The 25488-nt window shown below is 44.3% G+C and overlaps 1 protein-coding gene across 5 annotated transcripts in view; it reads left to right on the top strand.

The window, feature by feature from the left end:
- XRCC4 (X-ray repair cross complementing 4) overlaps positions 1-25488 on the top strand; it is a 607418-nt gene that overhangs the window by 120272 nt on the left and 461658 nt on the right. For all 5 annotated transcript variants that reach the window (XM_029573821.1, XM_029573829.1, XM_029573847.1 and 2 more), the window contains one exon: positions 13242-13391. In XM_029573821.1, coding sequence (XP_029429681.1) covers positions 13253-13391 — 139 coding nt within the window. In that variant the 5' untranslated portion in view covers positions 13242-13252. The remainder of the gene's footprint in view (positions 1-13241; positions 13392-25488) is intronic.

The following is a 25488-nucleotide window of genomic DNA, read 5'->3' as shown; positions in this document are numbered from 1 at the left end:
CCTAGTAGTTGTGTCAAGGGGAGAGATAAGGATGGGGAGGAGGGAGGAGGGATTTGCGCTGAGCTGGGGGGTTAGTAAGGGGGAGACAGGGGATTCTGTAGGTTGGGTGGTGTACACGGGGGAAGGGAAAGGTAGTCATGTTACAGCCAGAGTAGGGAGACATGGCTGACGGTTGAGAGCAGAGAGAGGAGGTAAGGCGAGGGCGGGTAGTATATAGTGAGAGAACATAAGAACATAAGAAAATGCCATACTGGGTCAGACCAAGGGTCCATCAAGCCCAGCATCCTGTTTCCAACAGTGGCCAGTCCAGGCCATAAGAACCTGGCAAGTACCCAAAAACTAAGTCTATTCCATGTAACCATTGCTAATGGCAGTGGCTATTCTCTAAGTGAACTTAATAGCAGGTAATGGACTTCTCCTCCAAGAACTTATCCAATCCTTTTTTAAACACAGCTATACTAACTGCACTAACCACATTCTCTGGCAACAAATTCCAGAGTTTAATTGTGCGTTGAGTAAAAAAGAACTTTCTCCGATTAGTTTTAAATGTGCCCCATGCTAACTTCATGGAGTGCCCCCTAGTCTTTCTACTATCCGAAAGAGTAAATAACCGATTCACATCTACCCGTTCTAGACCTCTCATGATTTTAAACACCTCTATCATATCCCCCCTCAGTCGTCTCTTCTCCAAGCTGAAAAGTCCTAACCTCTTTAGTCTTTCCTCATAGGGAAGTTGTTCCATTCCCCTTCTCATTTTGGTAGCCCTTCTCTGTACCTTCTCCATCGCAATTATATCTTTTTTGAGATGCGGCGACCAGAATTGTACACAGTATTCAAGGTGCGGTCTCACCATGGAGCGATACAGAGGCATTATGACATTTTCCGTTTTATTCACCATTCCTTTTCGAATAATTCCCAACATTCTGTTTGCTTTTTTGACTGCCGCAGCACACTGCACCGACGATTTCAATGTGTTATCCACTATGACACCTAGATCTCTTTCTTGGGTTGTAGCACCTAATATGGAACCCAACATTGTGTAATTATAGCATGGGTTATTTTTCCCTATATGCATCACCTTGCACTTATCCACATTAAATTTCATCTGCCATTTGGATGCCCAATTTTCCAGTCTCACAAGGTCTTCCTGCAATTTATCACAATCTGCTTGTGATTTAACTACTCTGAACAATTTTGTGTCATCTGCAAATTTGATTATCTCACTCGTCGTATTTCTTTCCAGATCATTTATAAATATATTGAACAGTAAGGGTCCCAATACAGATCCCTGAGGCACTCCACTGTCCACTCCCTTCCACTGAGAAAATTGCCCATTTAATCCTACTCTCTGTTTCCTGTCTTTTAGCCAGTTTGCAATCCACGAAAGGACATCGCCACCTATCCCATGACTTTTTACTTTTCCTAGAAGCCTCTCGTGAGGAACTTTGTCAAACGCCTTCTGAAAATCCAAGTATGCTATATCTACCGGTTCACCTTTATCCACATGTTTATTAACTCCTTCAAAAAAGTGAAGCAGATTTGTGAGGCAAGACTTGCCCTGGGTAAAGCCATGCTGACTTTGTTCCATTAAACCATGTCTTTCTATATGTTCTGTGATTTTGATGTTTAGATCACTTTCCACTATTTTTCCTGGCACTGAAGTCAGGGTAACCGGTCTGTAGTTTCCCGGATCACCCCTGGAGCCCTTTTTAAATATTGGGGTTACATTTGCTATCCTCCAGTCTTCAGGTACAATGGATGATTTTAATGATAAGTTACAAATTTTTACTAATAGGTCTGAAATTTCATTTTTTAGTTCGTTCAGAACTCTGGGGTGTATACCATCCGGTCCAGGTGATTTACTACTCTTCAGTTTGTCAATCAGGCCTACCACATCTTCTAGGTTCACCGTGATTTGATTCAGTCCATCTGAATCATTACCCATGAAAACCTTCTCCATTACGGGTACCTCCCCAACATCCTCTTCAGTAAACACCGAAGCAAAGAAATCATTTAATCTTTCCGTGATGGCCTTATCTTCTCTAAGTGCCCCTTTAACCCCTCGATCATCTAACAGTCCAACTGACTCCCTCACAGGCTTTCTGCTTCGGATAATTAAAAAAGAGAGAAGATGTATCAATAGGAAAAAAAAACAGATTACAATATCTTGATGGCTACCACAGTAAAGGTGAAACAATAGCACTGATTACCATCAGTAAGATAATAGCACAGAATATCAAGGCAGTACTAGGAGGTGGTTGTCGTCATAGGTGAGGACATCTGAATGAGTAAGTTCTGAGCGACAGTTGTGGGGCAGATGGCTCACGAAGGGGCGCACCAAAGGCAGGCCCCTTTGGTCGCGCTCCTTTGTGCGCGTGACGTCCAGCGCTGCAGGAGAGAGCCCAGATTTAAAGGGGCTTTGCAGGTCTCCTGGCGCTGTCATCAGCATGGATCCTGGCCTCCGATTGTCCTGTTGAACACCGGGGGTTGCGGCCGAGGTCGTCCATGCGGTCTCCCGGGCAGACGCAAAGACGGGCGGCGGGTCGGCTGAGGCGAACGCAGGGCTCTTGCCCTGACAAGGCAGTGCCGATCGCACGAGCCAGAAGAGGTGAGCAAGCGAAAGGCGGGCACCGCAGGAGAGAGGTCAGATTTAAAGGGGATTTGCAGGTCTCCGGGCGCTGTCATCAGCGTGGCTCCTGGCCTCCGATTGGCCTGTTGAACACCGGGGGGGTGTGGCAGAGGTCATCCACGTGGTCTCCCGGGCAGATGCAAAGACGGGTGGCGGGTTGGCTGAGGCAAACGCAGGGCTCTTGCCCCGACAAGGCAGCGCCGATTGCGCGAGCCAGAACAGGTGAGCAGGCGAAAGGATGTTTAAAAAAAAATAAAACAAAAAACTGAGGTTAACACCTTTGGAACATCTGAAGTTAATAAACCCCAGGAGAAAAAGGAACTTCCTAATTACACGTGCTGTTTCCTCCCTTGCAAAAGAAGTCCTAAACCAGTTAAAAACTATCTTGCATATCTCAATATTTTGCAACCATTTAATCAGTTGATGTCAAATGCTGCGGAAACATCTAACTGCACCATTCCAATCTACAATCCAAAGAATCCAAAAGTGAGAGTAACAATAATTCAGTATTCTGGGCTTTTCGAAAGCCAAACTGGTAATCATCTAAAACAGCATTGCTATTGAGAAATGAATCTATTTGCAACAAAACACATTTCTCAAAAATCTTTGCCAATGAAGGCAGATTAAAAATTGGACAACTCGCTTAAGGATAAATTGGCAATTTTCTTAGTGGGTGTAACCGTAGCCAGCTTAAATTAATCAGGCACAGGTCCTTCACACATAGATTTATTAATCAAAAGTCATAATAATATTGAAAGGCTTCTCTTTCATATTCTTAATTAAAACATGTTTGTTGGTCTTGTATGTTCTTTCTATTATTGCATGTAAATGACTTTTGTACCTAGCCTAGAACAAATTTGTGCACGAGAGATTTATAAATATGCATAAACAGATAAACATTATGTTGCACCCGTCAGTCACAGACGGCTGCGACCTCTCATGCTCACCTCTTTTCTTGCTACTTCGTCTATTCTTGGAAGAGTGGCGGCTTCCGCCAGCGACGCCGACCTCCCTGGCATCCCTGGGACGGCATGGTCGATGCCGACCGCCATCTTGTTCCTGGAGTTACCTAGCGAGCACACGGGCCATCTTTAATACACATCATGGCGGGAACATCGGGGGCGTCCCCTCAGCATGACGTCACTGCCTCGCTGTATTTAAGCTGACTGGCCCTGATCTCAGACAAGTTAGCAAAGAGTTCTCCTTGTTGCTGAGTCCGCTTCTTCTTGGACTTCCTGTTCCTGTCTCGGTGGGGAACGCTCTTGAGAACCCGCTCCTTGGGGGCTCTTCCGCGTTTCTAGGCTATCTGCTCCTCGGAGAGCCTTCCTGCCTTTCTCCAGGAACCAAGCCTTGTGAGTTCACCTCGCTTCATCTCTGCCAAGCCTTGCTGGGATTCTCTCTCTGCGGTGTACCCCGAGCCTCGGGCCACTACTGCAATCTCACCAGCAGGATTCACTACATCTACCCTGCGCTGCAGGAGGATACATATTGCCTCTCCAAGTACTTCTGGGCTCCAGGACCTCAGACCTCCTTTATACCATCTGCCTCGTACAGTCATCCTTGGCGTATCCCACGCTGTGGACCACTACCGAATTGTGTCATCTGAGGGTACCCTCCTGAGTTTAACCCTCTGCTAAGAACTGTACTTACAGTGCAGTACCCGCTCCACGGGTTCTGCTCAAGAACTGCATCTTTATCGCATATCCCGCTACTCGGGTTATGCTCTCTCTTTCTCCCATACTCTATTCTACAGCTATGTCCTAAGCTACTGAGACCACGCCTGGCAGTGAGGCCCACGGGGCTCCTCCCTGTGGGCGGTGACACCTCTCATTCCAGACCAGGGTTCACATCCATACCAAAACATAACACATTACTTCTGAGTTAATTACAACCAGAGTAAATCTATTACCGAGAAAACTTTGGACTGCTTTTAAGAGGTTCAGAAAGTTTGTTTTAACAATAACTTTGCATTTACCCACTGAACAAAACAAGCGCATTCTGTCTCTCCCCTCTTCCCCCATTTGTAACAATGGACAAAAGCTTCCACAGGACTGAGGGGTGCTCATGATAGAGTGCACAGTTTAAACTGTCATCGTGTGCACATTGTTTGTACGTAAACTTTACTATTGAATCAGCAAGGGGTTTTATGCACAAAAAATGTGTGCATAATGAGCATATAGGTTAGCAACCTCTTATGCAAATTCCATGAAACCGATGGCATTAGCTATTGCCCCTAGTGCAGAGGGTGTAAAAACTTGGCTATTCCAACAGGCCTTCCAAGAACTTTAATGATTTTATACCCTTTTAGTACTTAATATTTATTTATCTTAGTGCTGTTCTTAACTTTTTGAATCTTTAAACGTTTAAATTTGAATACTTTAACTATTTTATTGTTTTTATTTTATTATGTAATTATGTATTTCTATCTATTCTTTTAACTTTGGAAATACAAATATTTTAAATGAATATTTGATAACAAATGTAAACCGATGTGATATGTTTTTATGAACAGCGGTATATAAAAATGAATATATAAATAAAAATTGGCTTAACTCATGTTCTCTTGATGCTGGTAATTCTATTCCTGCTCAGCCGTGAAGTACAGTTTCTGGCACTAGTGTTCGCATTGGGCTAATCGGGCAGTCTGATACTGGAGACCTGCACTTTGGATTTGCGCACACAAAAGGTGATCTGTGCGCTTAAATCTTCCCTTCCTCTTCATCAAATATTTTTAAAATGCCCCACAGGGCTACTCTCTCCTTCTCTCTCTCCCTCCATATAGTTTCTGCCTCTTCTCTCCTACCCTCAAAACATCGCGGGTTACAGCATCTTGCCAAAAAGGGTAGTGACATCAGGTATCCCCTCTTCAAAAAAGGACAAGCTTTTTGGTTAGGAGATGGGAATCAGGAGGAAGCTGTCTGTAATGTTCAGGTGACCAAGAAGGAAACAGCAATGTTGTAGGGTCTTGAGCCATGAATCGTCTCATTTCCTCTCCCACGATCTCTGTCCCCTGGACTCGGCTATTCCCTCTCTTGCCTCATGATTTATGTGCACAAAAAGCACAAACCATGTTTTGTCGACATAAATTATGAATCTGAGAGACTCCTTTTTCCCCACTCGAGTTAAAATGTGCACTGAGCAGACATTTTAGCTCAGATTTGTGTGCACATTGTTGGTTGTGTGCTTTTTTTTTCTTTTAAACTTCCAATGAAATAGTATACTATTTGCTTACTGCATTGGGAGTTAGATTTTTTTTTTTAACATGTACATTAAGAAACTGTGCGTTGAATTTCAGTGACTAGTCTTAATGCTTGACTTATTACATCGGCCCTTGAATGATTAGAACTAACAGAAAGCTAATGTTTTGTTCCAAGGGCAGAAAAGGTCATAATGCCTATCAGCACCTCACTTATGAAGCAAGGATCTGAGGCAAGCCCGCAGGTGGGAGCAGTTCAGTTTTGCTCCTCCTGTTTAAATCACTGGCCTTTTTGACAGTCCGAGAACAGTTGAGAATTGAGCTCTGTCTTTAGCACTTTGTGTCTGTGGTGCTTTTGGTATCCAAGACCTAAATAAGCAACTTTTTCTTTCTTGGAAGAAATTAGCTGATGATGGTTTTGGAATTGACAGATCCGAGCTTTGAACAATTGCCTATACAGTTGCTTCTCAATAAACAAGAGGCTTCTTAATTTACAAAGAAATATTTATGTCCTCTTCAGCAGCTTTAGGGTATTGTGCAGGAGCCAACTCTTGGTGTCTGCTCCAACTATTTACGACCGTATCCATGATACCAAATTGTAAATTTCAGTTCTTTTTCACCCTGCAGAAGTAGCCTTTACTCCCTTAAATTGCTTTTACTGCAGGTGTTAGAAGCCTCTGCAGCTATGCTCATAAGACTACTTACAGTTCAGAAAGAAGGAACTAGTTTTCTAATGGAGCAATTAACTTGAGTGCTCTCATTCAGAAAAATAGGCTGCTAATTGTAGTGATTTCAGAACATAGATTTTATCATGATACAGTATTTATTATACTATACCTTAGCATGTAATGTGGCCTCTGCTGGGATTCATTTTAGAAAAGAAAAAAGTCAGTAATAGTTGAATGAAATGCACCAATTAGTGTCAATAGGCATACTACTTTAAAGATTTGGACTGCTTTGTGTGCTTGGAAGAGGAAAAGCACTTATATCTAACAATATGTGCATGTAAAAGTCATTTTTTGTCCTCATAATACCTTTCTTCAGTTTCCATTTTCTAATGACATATGCTTTTATATATAATTCTTTTAAAAACAGATTCCAAGATTGAAACTGGCATTTTCTCATGTATGAAGGATATATTAGTAGTTTATTTGTTTCAGATGTTAAGTAAATGTTTTTTTTCATATTTCTACATTGAAATTCTTTGCCCTATTTATTATTTTAAGACACGGATGCCTAGTTGGACGTTTTGTTGGATGTTCAGTTGGTTGGGAGTGTCTATCTGTGCTCCTAATTTCGTTCATGCTTATATCTGCACCCATGCAGTACAGCCTCTGTGCCCATCGATTTACGGTGTGGAGTGCCTACGTTTTGGTATTCTTAAATTCGAACGCCTAAATTTTGGATGCCTCGTGCTCACTTTGGCAGCGCATATACTAAATTTTGGATACCTATGATAATTCGGATGCCTGAGTTTTGGGATGTCCAAGTAAATTCGGACACCTAAATTTTGGATGCCTACATTTTTTTTGTAGTGACTTCAGCTGGACGCACACATTTCAGATGTTTATTCAGCATGCTGATAGACTGATAGCTGTTATTTCTAAGAAACCTAAGCTCCTTACCCTCTGTGTTGCTTGTCATATTTGGGTGTCTCAGCCGGGCGTTCCCTATAATTGAGCCAGTATTGCTTGGAAGAATTGCCTTAGCCTGATTTTATTAAACTCAGCTCTTCCCAGCCTGGTGTGGGACTGGAAAAAAATATGCTAGAAGGGTTGCATAATTTGGACCTCCCCTAACTGGTTCATCTGCAGGGGATGGTAGTGCATAACCTAGACTTGCTTAGGGTGTTGTTAGTAAACCTAGCTAACTATCCTCATAACATTAAAAGATACTTTATCTCACTCTGGAGCAGTCTGTCTGTGAGTAGGGAACGACATTGTAAATCACTGTCCATGCAGTGCTTTCCAGCATGTGAAGCTTGTTTGCTGGACTTTAGGGAGGGGCAGGGAGTGATGGCTTGAGTGTCACCTTCAGGTGTTAGTTATTTTCTGCTGCCACTTCCTGAGCCCCTCTCCCATGTTGTTTTATAAAGCTAGGATAGGAATATGCGAAGAGCTCATAAATAGTCAAACAGGAGCACAGAATGGGGTCTCTCCTTCCCTTCCGACTTTTGGCCCCCCCTTTCTACAATGTGTGACTGTTCCTGTCATGTGACATCTCCTGACCAGGGTGCCTGATCTCTGATCTTGTGACATCTTGATCAACGAGCTGACCTTGACTGTGGCAGAGTTCACAAGTGAGTCTGACAAGACTGCCTTTCAGGATCGGTGTGTCCTGTTGCCAGGCAGAACTGGTTTCTCCTGCAGGTCTTTTCTTACTCACACTTTACACATTATTGGGCCTCTGAAGATGAAAAGGAGGTAATGTACTGCCATTTATTTTTATATGGCACAAACCCTATGTTTAAATTAGGAGGGTTTACAAAAAGTGCATGAAAAAGTTGGATGAAAGAGGGTATATCATCCAAGGAAAAGCTGCATCGTGGCAGAAAGATTCAGATGAAGTCCTAGTTGTACTGGGTGCCACTACCTGATTAAAAGGAATTTCCAGGCACACTTTGATGTTTTGCCTGTACACTTCACATCTTATGAACTCCAGAAAAAAGTTCTTTTTGGTACAAATAATATTGAAGCAACCACTAACAATAAATTTGAGAGATTGAAATTGTGTTCAACATATCCTGGCTTATCTGTGAGGTTCATTTTTGCCATACATTGTGCAAAACAACCCATTTTGAGACATTATCCTAGGTTTAAAAACAGTGGCCAAAAGACTAATGCCTTAGCCCTATCATGTGGATGCAAGAAGGTTGTTAAAACACCTGGCATGCACAACTTTTCCTAAGCTGCTATTTTTTTTAAAGTTGAATCTATACTTTTGACTCAGGCGTGAAAACTCTTATCAGTGCATTTGCTCAGAAAAATGGATGCAAATTAATATAAAAGTGAAACTACCCTCCAAGCTCTCTGAAAAAGATCAGTGTTACATCATTTGCAGGGCCGGTGCAAGGGGATTTGGCGCCCTAGGCGAGCCTTCTCCCTTGCACCCCCCCCCCCCCCCCATGGCGCCACCATCCCCTGGTCTTGGCCCTTATTCCTACCTCATTCTCGATCACGCCCACTGACTGTGCGGTTTTCTGGGTCGCGAGCAGGTTGGGCACTGCTTGCGGCCCGCCAAATCTCCACTCCTCTTTGCCATCGCTTGCGGCCCCATATGACTCGCACCCAGTGGTGCACCAAGGGTCTCCGACACCCAGGGGCCAATGCATTTGTGTGCCTCTCCAGCATCCCCCCCCCCAATCCTTCTTGTACTAATGTTTAAGGTCACAGAAAATCAGTGGCATCTCTAAACAGAAGAATTTGGGGGGGAAGCCAAAATGACATTTCTTCATCACACCCACCTCTATAGGTGGGTGTGATGAAGAAATGCTTTAAAATTGGTTATAAAAAAAGTGTTAATAAAGTCCAAAGGGTCTTCTGCATAATTTTAAAAAGCTGGCCAGTTTCACACTATAAAATTATTTGATAGCCTCATTCAACTAATTCTATATGGCTATGAGAGTGAAGTCTGGAATTTATAGGAAGGGACAGAATGTCAATATAAATCCTGCACCCCCAGTTCTGTAACTCTGTGCATCCACTGAAATTCCCCCAAACAACGGAGCTTGGATGTTTCTCTTACAGCTCATCATACTAAAAGATATTTTCAAATTCTGGTGTCACCTCACAGTAACAACAGCACAAACACCTTCCACTGCCAGGCACATTGTGAACTAACACAAAACCCCGCAAAAAAGACACTCAAAATCTATACTGCAATCCCATCATAACATAACAGTAATAACACCAAGGGCTCAAACAACAATAACCCTACCTGTGAATAAGCAAGGATAAATATTACACTGGGTCCTAGAATACCAATACATCACCTACTGAGGAAACAAAACAAACCTGATTGCTATAGATCCCTATACAGACACTACATGCTAGCAGAATCTCTCATCATGTTCACACACACAGAGCAGAAACAGACCCTCACCAAATACAGAATACAAAATAAAGGAGCACAAATTAGAAAAAACTGAAATGGAAACCCCAAGAAGCCAGACTCTGTGTATTAATAATGGAAAAACAGAACCACAGTTCCTCATAAAACAATAAAATCAAGAAACATAAGCATCAGTTATAATAGTAAAACCATACTAATAAAAGAATATTTTAAAACTACTGATAAATAGAATTTCTATTAATTAAAATCATATACATTTTTTACAATTTCCCAAACACCAATAAAATATTTCAAAACAGCACATATATCAAATAACACCCAATAATTAAAACTAATAAGAATTTTAAAAAGCCCCTGCTGTCCATGCATGGAAGCTCTTGATTTCCAGTCACCCTGATATTGTCGAGGATTAGGAGGTTATCCTCTCTCTCTCACACATACACTGTCACATACATACACATTCATGCTCTTATACCTACCATAACCTCTTGCTCTCACAGACACTGACACACTCTCAGGTGTAAGACACTCCCCAACACACACTCCCCCCCCCCCACACACACTCTTACACCCCTGGATTTTCTCATACACACTCATGCTCTCACTCTCACTGGCTTCCTCACATACACACAAACACACATACCCAGGCAAGCTCCCAATCATTCTCACACTGACCCCCGGGCAGGCTCCCATTCATTTTCACACCACTCCCTCCCCATCCCCCAGGCATGCACACATTCATTCTCACACCCACAGATCCCCAGGCAGGCACCAATTCATTCTCATACACAGACACCCTCAGGCAGGCACCCATGCATTCACACACATACACCCCCAGGCAGTCTCCCATTCATACACATGCACACATTAAAGGCAGACCCCCTCTCTTTCTTTTGCCAGCAACCTCAGAGCCTCTCTCATTCCTCTGCTGCCACTGTCACTGCTGCTGCGTGGCTATTGGGGAGGCACTGATTGGTGATTGCTGCTACTGGCACTGAAGCCCATTCTGCTGCCTCCTCTCTGCAGGCCCCGGGCTTCCACTTCCTCCATGCTGATCTCCTACATTGTGCATAGAGAAAGTGCTACTTTTGCACATTCCCAAAGATTACATGTGCCAATCAGTAAAAAGTAAATTTTTTTTTTTTACTTTGCTGTCTGATCTTAGTTTTCTAATCGGTTGGTCACAGGATTTTTTTTCCACCTTTCCTTTCTTATTTTTTTTGCCAATTCCTTTTATATTGTCTTTTTTTCTATTTCTTTTCTCTCCATCTGTCTTCTTCCCTCAAAATCACAGTCAGGTTCTCATTCTCACATGCTTTCTCTCTCTCTCTCACACACACACACACACACACACACAGGCTCTCACTCTCACATGCTCTCTCTCATACAATCATTCATACACACAGACTCTCACTGGCACATGCTGTCTGACTCTCACACACACAGACTCTCTCTCACTCCCACATGCTATCTTGCTTAAGCACAGGCTCTCACTGTCACATGCTCTCTCTCATACAATCATTCATACACACAGTCTCTCACTGGCACATGCTGTCTGACTCTCACACACACAGACTCTCTCTCACTCCCACATGCTATCTTGCTCAAGCATAGGCTCTCACTGTCACATGCTGTCTCTCTCTCACACACACTCACACACACACACACAGAGGCTCTCACATGCTGTCTCTGCAAACATTCAGGTCCTCACTCCCACACAGTCTCTCAACTCACTCTCACACACAAACTCAACTCATCTCATACACGCGCACACACACACACACACTCTCAGCCTGTCTCTCACCTCTGGGCCTCCTCTTCGCGGGTCGCCGCAGGATGGGCTCTGCAGCGGCCCTGGTCTTCTCGGGCCGCCCACAATGTGTGATTTGCGGCGGCCCGTAAGCACTGCTCCTCTTCTGCACATGGCTGATGCTCCTCCTCCTTCCGACACGCGGCTGATGCTCCTGGCACGCGGCTGATGCTCCTCTTCCAGCACGCGGCTGATGCTCCTCCCCCTTCCTGCCGCGTGGCTCCGGCAACATTTTTCTTCCGGGGCCGCGGGGGCAGGAAGGAGGAGGAGTTTTTGCAGGCTTAGAGCAACCTTTTTTTTCAGGCCGTGGTGACGTGAGGTCCTCCACGGCCCTGCTGATCTTCGGCGGCCCTATGAGCCTTCTTATCGGCTACCAGCGGCTCGGCGCCCCCTAATGCTAGGCGCCCTAGGCGATCGCCTAGTTCGCCTAGTGCTTCACCGGCCCTGATCATTTGACAATTGTTGAGGAAATTGTAGGGAAACAGGAACTTTCTTCTGTATGTGATGGAGGTGCATTAACCATTTTTTGGTCAAAATTTATCTCTTCAATTTATGAGGTAAAGGATTTATGCTAACTTTAAACCTGTTGCCTGTTCTTTAGAAGTTATAGTCTGTTTAGAAACTAAATAGTATCCCTCTTATTAATCACCTTCTGAATTCTGCTATACGCACCATAGCCAGACCTTGGAAAAGCCCAGGTAAATCTCCTATGAAAAGCCTTTTTTCCAGCAAGTCTGGTTGTCGTATGTATTAGAGTAAGTAACTTTTGAACTAAAGGGAGAATTATCCAGGTACATTACGAATTTGGGAGACCTTGTTAAGATGGGGGAGTGGTAAGGGTCCTATAGATTTGTGGACTCAATAGAGTAGAATGTGGGTCCTGATTCACTTACTGTTTCCACTATAAGAAAAAAGTGAAGGGGGAACATAAGAACATTGAAAATGAGCACAATGATTTTAAAATGCATTTTAATTAATTTTCTTTTTGCTGACTATTCCTGTCCTCTCATCAGAGATAGGAGGAAGGCGTGAAGGTTATCTCCAGCAGTAAAAGCCTTCATGCACATGGATAATTTGTAAAATGTATACTGACCAGGTTTAAGAATTCACAGACAACTTGAGGACATAACTGATTTGTTTTTTTAGACTTTTCCTTAAATTACATCAATGAGCAGCACTGCATATACAGTTTTTAAATTGTTCAGAGTATTCTTTGTGGTGTGCATGTTTTCTGTATGACTTTCTGTAATCAAGAAAATAATTTTAAAAACTTAGAACTTTTATTAACTCAGCCAAAACCTGAGTTCTTCCTTTGTACTCCATCAGAGCCTGAGGTACAAAACTGGGCGCAGTTCAGACAGCATCTGATATGTGACTTGGTCTCTGAAGAGAATTAAATTTGCTGAAAGCAGGAGGTACTACTGCTGTGTAGGCTTCAATAACTTATCTCATTTGCATAATTATGTACACGTAAAATTACACTAATATTTTTCTATAAAAGTTGAAATAAAAATTTCTCTGTGTTACTAAAACAGATATCGAAAGTATGGAGAAGAGAATCAGCAGAATCAGTCCAATTTCTGATCCAAAGAAAACGTATTTTCTACAGGTGACTTGGACAAAGGACCTGGGTTCTGGTTTCAGTGTAGTACTTTGTAATGGAAAATCAGCTTGGACTGGAACAGGTAATGCTAAGACTGATTTTACAATCTTTTAATTTAATCTTTTAGATAACACTGAACATATTACCTGTGAACATGATCCAGCAAAATGGGAAATCAAGACAGTTTTTAAATGTTTTTTGAATACAAAACAAAACCTTTATAGTATACCTGCATAAAAATAGTTCTACTATCTCTCCTAAGTAATCTTCTGCTTTAATGTATTCTTAATATTCCCTGTTCTTGTATTTATTTGGTGAAAATTAATTATGAAACAGTTTTTGAACAATAAACCTTACAAAAAAACATTAAATTCAGTTATGGGAATGAACAAGAAGCTACTTTAAAAATCACAGTAAATGGAAGTGTGTAATGCACATGATTTGTTTAGCTCTTTCAAGCCCAAACTGACTCAACATTTGAGACTTAAATTTGAGACTAAAACTTATTTACCAAGTCTGAGTAACAAAAATAATCACAGACACATTCTGTGCTAATGAATGTGACTTGATAGTGCTGCATTTCTTTTTAAATTTCCCAAAATACCTTTTATTAAAGCAACAAGAAAATCATAAAGTGGTAGATAGTAGAAAGATAGTAGAAAGACTAGGGGGCACTCCATGAAGTTAGCATGGGGCACATTTAAAACTAATCAGAGAAAGTTCTTTTTTACTCAACGCACAATTAAACTCTGGAATTTGTTGCCAGAGGATGTGGTTAGTGCAGTTAGTATAGCAGTGTTTAAAAAAGGATTGGATAAGTTCTTGGAGGAGAAGTCCATTACCTGCTATTAAGTTCACTTAGAGAATAGCCACTGCCATTAGCAATGGTAACATGGAATATACTTAGTTTTTGGGTACTTGCCAGGTTCTTATGGCCTGGATTGGCCACTGTTGGAAACAGGATGCTGGGCTTGATGGACCCTTGGTCTGACCCAGTATGGCATTTTCTTATGTTCTTTAACAGCAGTCTGTTGAAACCTCATCAGAACATAGTACCAGGAAAAGATAATAGGAATGTATCAAATGGTATGTATGATTTTAGAGTGTGAAAAGTGTGTGAGGTGCATTTCTAGTTACATGTAAGCCCTTTTTATGTGCCATTTTAGAGTGGTCCTCTGCTCTTAATAGCTGGGAGGTCCATGTTCAAAAGCATTTAGCAAGCTCACTCAGTAGTTAGTCAACTAATTGAATATTTGGTCATATATATGGCTAAATTCTATCAGACTAATAAGTTTAGGTGGCTAGAATTTAGCCAGATAAGTTAAGGGCATTCTGGAGGCGTGACTGGAAGAAGTTGAGATAACTTGCTATGTTAACTGGTTAACTTCGATATTCAGAGTTAGCTGGATGACTTAGTTGGCTAAGTCTGTTTGGGCCAGCTATATATATCTCCAAAGTTAGCCAGATAAGTTTATCTGGTTAATGGGGTTATTTTCCAAAGGCTTATCGCACGCAATATAGCCGTATCGCGTGCGATAAGCCTCTATCGCACGCGAAAAGGCCCTTTTCACGTGCGATAGCATGGAAATTAGATTGGGGCGGAGTCGTGGCAGGGAGGGGGCGGAGTCGATGGTGGCTTCGCTGCCAGCAATAATGTTACTAACGTTATCGATGGCAGTAGCGCGCCGAATAGCACCACCTTTCACGGTGGCGCTATTTGGTGCGAAAGCTGGCAGCCGGCACACTGCGGCTGTCAAAATCTCAATACCATGGTTCGAAGGCTACGGACTTTCGCAGGCCCGCCCCCCCCTCCCCCCCAGTTTTTGCAGGATTCATCACCTAAGGCATGGATTCACTATTCTCGCAGAGAATAGTGAATCGCGTGGTACTGGGGGGGCGGGCCTGCGAAAGCCGGCAGCCAGCGCACCACTGGGTGCGCTGGCTGTCAGCTTTCGTACCGAATAACTACACCATAAAAGGTGTAGTTATTCGGCGTGAAACTGGCGGCGATAAGGGTCCTTACCTTTCGCTTTCAACGATGTCTTTGCAGCGTCGCCCCCGGTGCCGCCCCGACTCCTCCCCTTCCGATGCCGACGCCACCCAGAGCCCGCCTCGATTTAGGTATCGCACGTAAAAAGGGACTTTTCGCGTGCGATCCCTTTAGAGAATGACCCCCTAAGTTTGTTATAGCGACCAAAACAAGAGGAACATTTCCCCCTGCCATTAATATGCCATTTAATATGGAACCTAACATTGTATAACTATAGCATGGATTATTTTTCCCTATATGCATTACCTTGCACTTGTCCACATTAAATTTCATCTGCCATTTTGATGCCCAATTTTCCAGTCTCACAAGGTCTTCCTGCAATTCGGCTGTGGGGATCCAAGGGATCAGGAGATGGAAGTCTCAGGTGTTCCTGACATACGTGAGGACGTAAGAGAGGCAAGGACGTGGAAGGGGTGGGGGGAAGCAGCGGGTATTAATGGAAGTTTCTTATTTTGCAGAGCTAATGGGGGTCATTAACATTCCGGGTTGTGACTGGATCATGGACCACTCTTTCATACATTGGGCACAAAGAAGGGTGATGCGGAGGCCGTATGGAGACTCCTGGACTTGGAAAAATGGAATTGGACGCTTGTCTGATTTATCAGAAGGGGCCTGGGTTGGGACGAGTTATTACCCTTCCTGTAGGAGCGGATTGCAATGTGAAGGAGTGAATACATTTTAATATTGATTTATTTACTCCTTCACTGTTTGCTGTCAGTGAAAGGACCAATCTAAAGAGGTTAGGACTTTTCAGCTTGGAGAAGAGACGGCTGAGGGGGGATATGATAGAGGTGTTTAAAATCATGAAAGGTCTAGAATGGGTAGATGTGAATCGGTTATTTAGTCTTTCGGATAATAGAAAGACTAGGGGGCACTCCATGAAGTTAGCATGTGGCACATTTAAAACTAATCAGAGAAAGTTCTTTTTTACTCAACGCGCAATTAAACTCTGGAATTTGTTGCCAGAGTATGTGGTTAGTGCAGTTAGTATAGCTGTGTTTAAAAAAGGATTGGATAAGTTCTTGGAGGAGAAGTCCATTACCTATTAATTAAATTGATTTAGAAAATAGCCACTGCTATTACTAGCAACTGTAACATGGAATAGACTTAGTTTTTGGGTACTTGCCAGGTTTTTATGGCCTGGATTGGCCACTGTTGGAAATAGGATGCTGGGCTTGATGGACCCTTGGTCTGACCCAGTATGGTATGTTCTTATGATATTCCGCATTCGGCTGCTGAAGTGGCCACACCTATCCTAAAAGAGTGCAAACTATAATCCTTCGCCTCCCATCCTTAGTACCTCCATGTGTAAAACTCGGCTGAATTGAAATCTGGTTAAAGGTAGCCCATCCTTATGGACTAGGAAGGACCCCGTAACTTCTGGTCTCCTAATGAAGTATTCCTGAATCGCCCTTACCAGGCATACCCAGGGACTCACCGCTGGGAGGAGAGTAATGAACTGTCCTCTCCCTTTCTGATCCGTTTTGGACTTTTGCAAAAACAATGTTACCTTTTCCCTGCCCACTTGTACCTGCTGCACCTGCAGCCCTCGCTCCCCCGTCGTTACCTTAACTCGCTTATTCTCATTGCTCTGAAAAAAGGTAACGAGAAGGCCATCCTAAATAACAGGACCTCATAATTGGATCAACAGACCGCCACTAACTGTTCGGTCAACGCAATCAAATCTTCATATCGGATGGCCTTCCTTGTGACGCCCTCCTTTCTCTGACCCCTCTGCCACCCTCCCAAGACCCTCTTCACAATAAAGCTGATTAGAGGGCTCCCCCACCCTCGTAATGTCGAAAAAAAGAAAACCCTGCTACCTGCGCCTTTACAGCTGCCACAGAATAACCGTTACGTTTTGCCCACAGTATAAACTGAACTACCATCCCCTCCGCCACAGGCCCTCCCTGCCTTCCTGCCTCATGCAGGAACCTAGCCACGGCTTTATTTCCCGCAGTATATGCCGCCCTCTTAGCCAGTGCTACCGACTGCTTGATCAATCGCCATTCTTCCTCCTCCCTAGATTCCATAAGTACTCCAGGAACAATTCTGCTGCAAGCTTCGCCCATAGCGCCACTTCGCAAAAACATATGCCACCCTCTTAGCCAGTGCTACCGACTGCCTGATCAATCGCCATTCTTCCTCCTCTCTAGATTCCATAAGTACTCCAGGAACAATTCTGCTGCAAGCTTCGCCCATAGCGCCACTTCGCAAAAACCCTTCCAGTGAAAACGAGAGAGAGCGTCAGCTATCACAATTTGTACCCCCCGGAACATGTTTAGCCCGGATGTTCACATTCCTTATCAAGCACATGACTACCAACTCCCTTAACAAAGCCAAGACCTTCAGACAATGAGCAGTCAACCGGTTAATCACCTGTACTACCCCCAGATTGTCGCACCAAAAGACCACCCTCCTATTCCGAAGCTGATTCCCCCAAATTGCCATAGCTACTACCATTGGGAATAACTCCAAAAAGGTAATATTTTAAGAACATAAGAACATGCCATACTGGGTCAGACCAAGGGTCCATCAAGCCCAGCATCCTGTTTCCAGGAATCTGGCAAGTACCCAAAAACTAAGTCTTTTCCATGGTACTGTTGCTAGTAATAGCAGTGGCTGTTTTCTAAGTCAACTTAATTAATAGCAGGTAGTGGACTTCTGCAAGAATGTATCCAATCCTTTTTAAACACAGCTACACTAAACTGCACTAACCACATCCTCTGGCAACAAATTCCAGTGCGTTGAGTGAAAAAGAACTTTCTCCGATTAGTTTTAAATGTGCCACATGCTAACTTCAAGGGGTACCCCCTAGTCTTTCTATTATCTGAAAGAGTATCTGAAAGAGTATCTGAAAGAGTAAATAAGACATACTAATAAACAAAATAGAATTAGTATGTCTTATTTGTTTATATGTTGTAGCCCCTGATGCAGCCCCATTGTAAGAGGGCGAAAGCCGGCCTGAGTCGGGTTTGTTTAAAAATATTTGTCTCTGTCCAATCAAGAATCCAGATCGGACATTTCGCTTCTAATTCTGTATTGTTGCCTCCACGGCTTGGTTAGATAGCCTCCCTTGCTGCTTCATCAGTCCATCACCATGGACTGATGAAGCAGCAAGGGGCATTATGACATTTTCTGTTTTATTCACCATTCCCTTTCTAATTCTTCCCAACATTCTGTTTGCTTTTTTGTCAAACCACTCTCCACCCAGTCCTCCGGCCATGGCTTCGCACATCATTGACCCTGAAAATACACTCCAAAACCGGATGATCCTGCTGCATCCGAAAAGAGCTCAATATCTTGATTCGAGGTCTCGTCTTTCGGTATTATTAGCACTCCATTGAAAGAGTCTAAGAATACCCCCCAAACCCTTAATTCCTCCTTAATCGTACGGGTTACCCTGATATAATGATGCCCTGCCCTAATCCCCACCATGGCCGCCAATAAGCGACGTATAAACGCTCTCCCCATAGGGATCACCCTGCATGCAAAATTCTAGGACCCTATTAGTGACTGCATTTACGCAATGTCACCTTGGTCTCCTGCCCCACGGCCTGAACTAACTCCCTCAAGTTGCTAACTTTATCCTCCGGTAGCCGAGAAACCAGGGTCACAGAGTCCAACTCTATACCTAGAATAGTTAACCTAGTGGAAGGGCCTTCTGTCTTACCCGCCACAATAGGTACTCCCAACTGTCTAGACTCCTCTAAACATATATATATAGAAACATAGAAATGACGGCAGAAGAAGACCAAACGGCCCATCCAGTCTGCCCAGCAAGCTTCACACACTTTTTTCTCTCATACTTATCTGTTTCTCTTAGATCTTGGTTCTATTTCCCTTCCACCCCCCACCATTAATGTAGAAAGCAGTGATGAGCTGCATCCAAGTGAAATATCTAGCTTGATAAGTTAGGGGTAATAACCGCCGCAATAAGCAAGCTACACCCATGCTTATTTGTTTTACTCAGACTATGTTATACAGCCCTTATTGGTTGTTTTTCTTCTCCCCTGCCGTTGAAGCAGGGAGCTATGCTGGATATGCATAGAAATTGAAGTAACAGGCACATTTGGTTTGGGGTAGTAACCGCCGTAACAAGCCAGCTACTCCCCGCTTTGTGAGTGCGAACCCTTTTTTCTTCTCCCCTGCCGTTGAAGCAGAGAGCTCTGCTGGATGTGTGTAGTATCAGTTTTTTCTTCTCCCCTGCCGTTGAAGCAGAGAACTATGCTGTATATGCATAGAAATTGAAGTAACAGGCTTATTTGATTTGGGGTAGTAACCGCCGTAACAAGCCAGCTACTCCCCCCTTTGTGAGTGCAGATCCTTTATTCCACATTTCCTCTTGCTGTTGAAGCTAGAACGATGTTGGAGTCACAGTAAGCATGTGTACGTTTATTGAATAAGGGTATTGTCTCCAGGCAGTAGCCATCATTCTGGCGAGTCACCCCACTCTTCATTGGCGGCCTCTTGACTTTATGGATCCACAGTGTTTATCCCACGCCCCTTTGAAGTCCTTCACAGTTCTGGTCTTCACCACATCCTCCGGAAGGGCATTCCATCTAACTGCACCTGACACTGATTAGAGTCACTCCCACGAATAAAAAGTCATCTAAATAATGCAACAACTGATTATAACCCGTGTGCTGCTCTGTTACTGATTGCAAGAAAGAGCTGAAAGCCTCAAAAAAAGCACATGAAACCGCGCAACCCATCGGCAGGCAGCGATTCAGGAAATACTTACCTTGAAAGGAAAATCCCAGTAAAGGCACACTAGTCGGATGTATCAGTAACAGCCTGAATGCGGATTCGATGTCCGCTTTTGCCATCTAGGCTCCCTGACCAGCCCTCCTCACTAAGGCCAAAGCCTCATCAAAAGATGCATATCGCACCATACATTTTTTTTTAGGAATAAAATCGTTCACGGATTCGCCCGTTGGTAAGAAAGGTTAAGAATTAGTCAGTATTTGCCTGACTCTTTCTTTGGGATGACCGCTAAAGGCGATAGGTGCATCAATGAAAAAGGGGACTCCGCGAAAGACCCGGCTATCCTCCCCATCCTCAATTCCGCCTCCAGTTTTGCCTCCGCTATGTTTGCTAACTTAGCCACAGACTTAGCATTTCATGCCCTCCCCCCACTCCCTGGCCCTGTATAAGGTATCATGAAACTGTCCTTAAAACCGTAAAAAAGAAAATGTGCCGCCTTACGATCTGGATAGTGCTGTAATCACCAATGCAGCTCCTTTAACACTATTGTCAAATCCGCTTTCCCCCATTGAACCTCATGGCTTGCCCCCTTTTGTGGGAGCATTACTTTGAGTTTGCACACAGTTGGAAGCAGGATGGGCGCCGTTGCACGTGGCACAAGCATGTCGGAACTTACAATCAGGGAATAAGCATGTCGCTTTATTGTATCTCCAACACACATCCTGCCCTCCGGCCGTTCCTTTGGCCCCTGTTCCTGCCTTACTGCTCGCCCCCGACCCATGAAAGGAACTAATACTGTTCCCAACACCCCCCGTCACTGTGGACCTAGAAAAACCTACCACTGCCCCTCCCCCTCCCCTTTTGGTATTCCCAGCACTCTTATTAGTCATTTGTGTCAACCACAGATCGATGTCCTGCGTACCCCAGGACATATACCGATTACCCGCCATCTTATCCCTAAACTTCTCATTGTAATTGAGCCAAGCCAACCTTTATAATCTTTAATGCACCTAACATATTGTCCCCGTACGCTAACAGCGCCCCATATTGCATGGGCTCAAAATGCCCCACTACGCTGACAAAGCACATAAACCCCTTGACCCAATTTAAAATATTTTTGGACACTTTAGGACCCGCCGAACTCAACCGCCTCTTTTTCTTGCCCTTCTTCCTATCTTTTCTACCACCCCTTCTACCCTCCAAAAGTTTAAAAATATTAACTTCCATGTACGAATCCGCCTTCGCAACTTTCTCGTGACCTCCTCCCATAACTCAGTTAGTGATGCTAACGCCGGGTGACCCATATTCTGTCGCGGACCCCTCTCCCTTCCCATGCCGGTCCGCACCCGACTCACTTGTAATGGACGAAGAGGATGAGGATGAGCTTGAATCAGACTCGGATATGCGTGTGCTGGACTTCCTCCGCTTCTTGCCCTCAAGTGCTGCTTGCTGCCCTCGTGTATGTGCACACTCACCTACTTCCGCTCCCACGAAAGCACTGCAGGCTTTCGTGGGAGCGGAAGCCTGCAGTGCTTTCAGGCACTTGAGGCTGCTTGGCCTCCACCGACCGACCTCGATGCCCTCTCTGTTCGACAGGCCCAGCCTGCAGTGCTTTCAGGCACTTCAGGCTGCTTGGCCTCCACCGACCGACCTCGATGCCCTCTCCGTTCGACAGGCCCAGCCGCCGACCTCTCCCTCTAGGCTTCCTGCCATGAAGTGCCAGGATATTCTGGCTCCAAGGTATCTGCGGAAACACACACACAGGCTGCAGAACCATTCCTCTGTCCATAACCTGACCAGCCTCCCATACCCTTCTCGCTGCTACTTTCCAACCACTGCTCCGCCTGCCATTCCCGCATCTCACCATCATCCCCTCTCCATTCAACACTAGACGCTCTAGCTCTGGTGGATCCCGTGGCCCCTTTGCTCTCCCAAGCAGGCCAACCCCCGAAACCCTTTCCCACACTGTATCCCCGCCTCAACCCCGGCCCCCTGGATGGCATACTGAGCCACCTACCTGCCTTTTCGCCATAAATGCTATCCGATTGTGTATTCCCTGTACCACACGGCTTCTGCAATGTTCCACCCTGAACATCTCGCCTTAACTCGCCCCCCCCCCCCCCCGCATCAAACCGATGTCTGATCGTGCCCTCATCACTTGTCTAGTCGCCTGCTCCATCCAAGGCCCGCCATGACAGCCAATTCGATCTTGTCCACCCTCTTCAGGGTAGAAGGCAGCCTGCCTCCCACTTCGACTTGGCACTGGTGATGCTGTTGCTCCCCTGCCCCTACGGCTAGTTTTAATAACTGGGGCCTTGCCTTTCCCTTGTCCTCGCTTGGACCCGCACCCCATCCTAGGCCCAACATCCTTCCGGGATGGCCTACTGCCGGCAGTCGCAAGGGTAGGTCTATTGACAGGAGAATGCCCGGGGGAACAAGGAAAATCCCTGCCCGATGCATTGAGTGAGAGATCCAAGGGCAAAAAAGCCTCATCCCATCCAAGGGGAAGACATGGACAATTGGGCTACTTCGGGGCCGCTCTCCCCCAAACTGGTCCCTGGGGAAATCTGACCCAGAACACTTGCCTGTTCCGTTGGCACCACACCTGCCGACTCCTCCATCGCCCTGCCAGCCACACTCTTCCGACAACCACCGGTATGGAAACTGTCCAGACCCCGGCCAGACCTGATTGCTCTCTCCCTAGCATGCTGCACTCACTGCCCGCACGCGTTTCAGCTCAGCCCGCCCAGCTGGAACTTAAAGGAAGGGTTTTTTTTTTTTTTTTTTTGCTGCCTCTAATGTGCCCGCCCAGACGAGGCCGAAGCTGCTATTAAACCTCTTCTTTCTTTTTTTTTTTTTTTTTTTTAAATTGCTCCCGTGCGAATAACCAGCAAGCTACCGCCCCACTGCAGCCGACCCGAGAAGTGAGCAGAAAGCTGCCATGTCACAGGCAGGCAGCTGCTACGGCCAATCGGGTTGCATCGATTCAGATCAATGCACCCATGGCCGTTTCCCCCCCCTCCCTCCCGGCTCAAATTGTTTGCTGCGCTTTCCCCTCCCCTAACCTCCCCCCCCCCCCCCTTCCTCTTTGCCAGCGGGCACTCTTTCTCGTTATGCTCGGCGGCGCAGGATGGGCCGCACTGCCGATTCTTTAGTATAAGGGGTGGTGTGGTGTGGTAGGGGGTATATGATGAGATTTTTATTTGGGATTGTAAACTGTCTAGGGAGTACTTGGTGTGGGTGGTATATTAAATTACGTAAATAAATGGTCAGGCAAAATAAATTTGAGGGACAAAATATGTCTGTCAGCCTTTATATATTTGGTAGAAGAGAAGTTTTATTTTTTAAATATAGCAAGGTAAAATTGTACTGTTGGCTTAGTTATGTAATTGTAGGAGTCTCATTATGTTCTTAATCTGCAAACTCTATCTAACTGGGGCTTGGGGCAGGTTGAGTGATGCAAGGGGCAGTTCTTGGACCCAAAAAGAAAGCAGTTTAAGGCATCATGAGCTGGAGGCATCTGCTAACTTTGAGGGACTCCTGAAATGTCTTCCTGCCTACTTGAGCGAAGGCTGCGATAGGCACTCCAGTGCACATTTGCAGGAGTTTAGGGCAGAGGCTTGCAACTTTGCAGTACAGGTTTAAAGAAAAACAATGAACTAGGACCTAAGTATATGAGTGCAAGAGTGTTGGACTTAAGAAGGACCAAGTTTAAGAAAATGAATGATTCTGTTAAGGAAACATTGTCAGGAGTAGGAGGATCTAACAACGATAAAAATGAGCATTGAAATGGCAACAAATCTTCGCGTCAGGCATTTTAGCAAGGGAAAAGGGAATAAAAAACCCACTAAGATTCACTGTGTGTTGATGGCTGTTACCATAGTATACATGTAATGTATTTAGTAGGGATGTGCATTTGTTTAAAATGAAATAAACAATGTTTCGTTTCATTTTGTTGGAACCACAAAATGAAAAAAAAACAAACCCCACCGAAATCTCAGGGTTTTTTTTAGTTATGCGTTAGTGTGCAGTAAGTGGACTTAATGCACACTAACTGGACATAGGGCCTGATTTTAAAAAGCATTTACATGCTTATAATTGGGCTTTACATTTGTAAATGCACTTTACCCATGTAAATGAGCTTTTTGAAAATTGCTACAATATATACCATTGAAGTGTCCGTAGGATTATACCAGCGCAAATACATTTTACATGCCTACATGACTTTTGAAAATTGCTACAGTAGTATGTTTGATTTACACGCTTAGAGGTAGATTTTAAAAGGCTTGTGCACGGCAAAACCGGGAGATATGTGCGGGACTCGGCCGCGGGGATTTTAAAAGGCCTACAGCCACGCACATATCTCCAGGTACACGGATAGAAAAGGTTTGGTGAAAAAGGGGCGGGACATGGGCGTGGTCTGGGTGAGGCATGGATGGGCTGGGACTGCATCATAAAGTCAGTTTCACTCACTAGCGCGCACCAGGATCCCACAACCGCGTAACTTGCTTCTGCTATGGACTGCATGTAAGGAGGTAAATAATAATAATAAAAAAAAAGGTAGTTAGCAAGGTTTTAAGGGTCATGGTTAGTAGGGTAAAAGAGAGGCAAGTTAGGTAGGGGGTTTAGGAAGTCCTCTCTTTTACTGGGGGGAACTGGGAAATAGGCCTAATGTGTCACCGCACGCATCTATTAAAATCCCCCCACTTATGCACTCAAGATGGCATTCGCACACACATGCATGCGTCATAAAATCTTGCACACATGTATGCGCGGGTAGCTGTTTTTATAACTTGCACGTATAAGTACATACATGTTATAAAGTCGTCATCCATATGTGTGCGCTGGCAAATGAGCACACACGCTCGTCACTTTGAAAGTTATGCTTTAACGTCTTTGAAAATTCACCTGATAGTACACACTAACCACGAAATTAGGGAAAACCAAAAAAACCACCAACAAACCATTTTAAAAACAAAATCAAATAAAAAACATAAAATGAAAATGACACAGAAAAAAACCCACATTTCATCCTTAGAGGTAGATTTTATATATGTACCACTCGAGAGGCACTTTGAATCAGAGTGGTTTTCAGGAGGTGGGTTGTGGTTAGAGGAGTGTTTTTACAGACGTATTCATAGTAAAATTGACATCGGTAAAGAATTATAGCCCTTATAAGTGATGAAAAGGAGTAGATTTGTACAATGCAGCTAGCACTGCAATGTACAAATCAACTCTGCTAGTTAGACTTTTTATCACTTCTAAGAACTATAATTCTTTACTGATGTCAGTTTTACTATGAATACCTCTGAAATGTATCTGTAACAACTCTCCCCCCCCAACTCCAACCCACCTCCCGAAAAGTTAATTACATGCAAATAAGTTTTGCATTGCTTTATTTATTTAAAAGCTATTTCCTCCC

This window comes from Rhinatrema bivittatum, chromosome 1 (genome assembly GCF_901001135.1).
Source record: "Rhinatrema bivittatum chromosome 1, aRhiBiv1.1, whole genome shotgun sequence".
NCBI lineage: Eukaryota > Metazoa > Chordata > Amphibia > Gymnophiona > Rhinatrematidae > Rhinatrema > Rhinatrema bivittatum.
The sequence above is the reverse complement of the archived record's forward strand: the minus strand, read 5'-3'. Positions and strand labels throughout refer to the sequence as shown.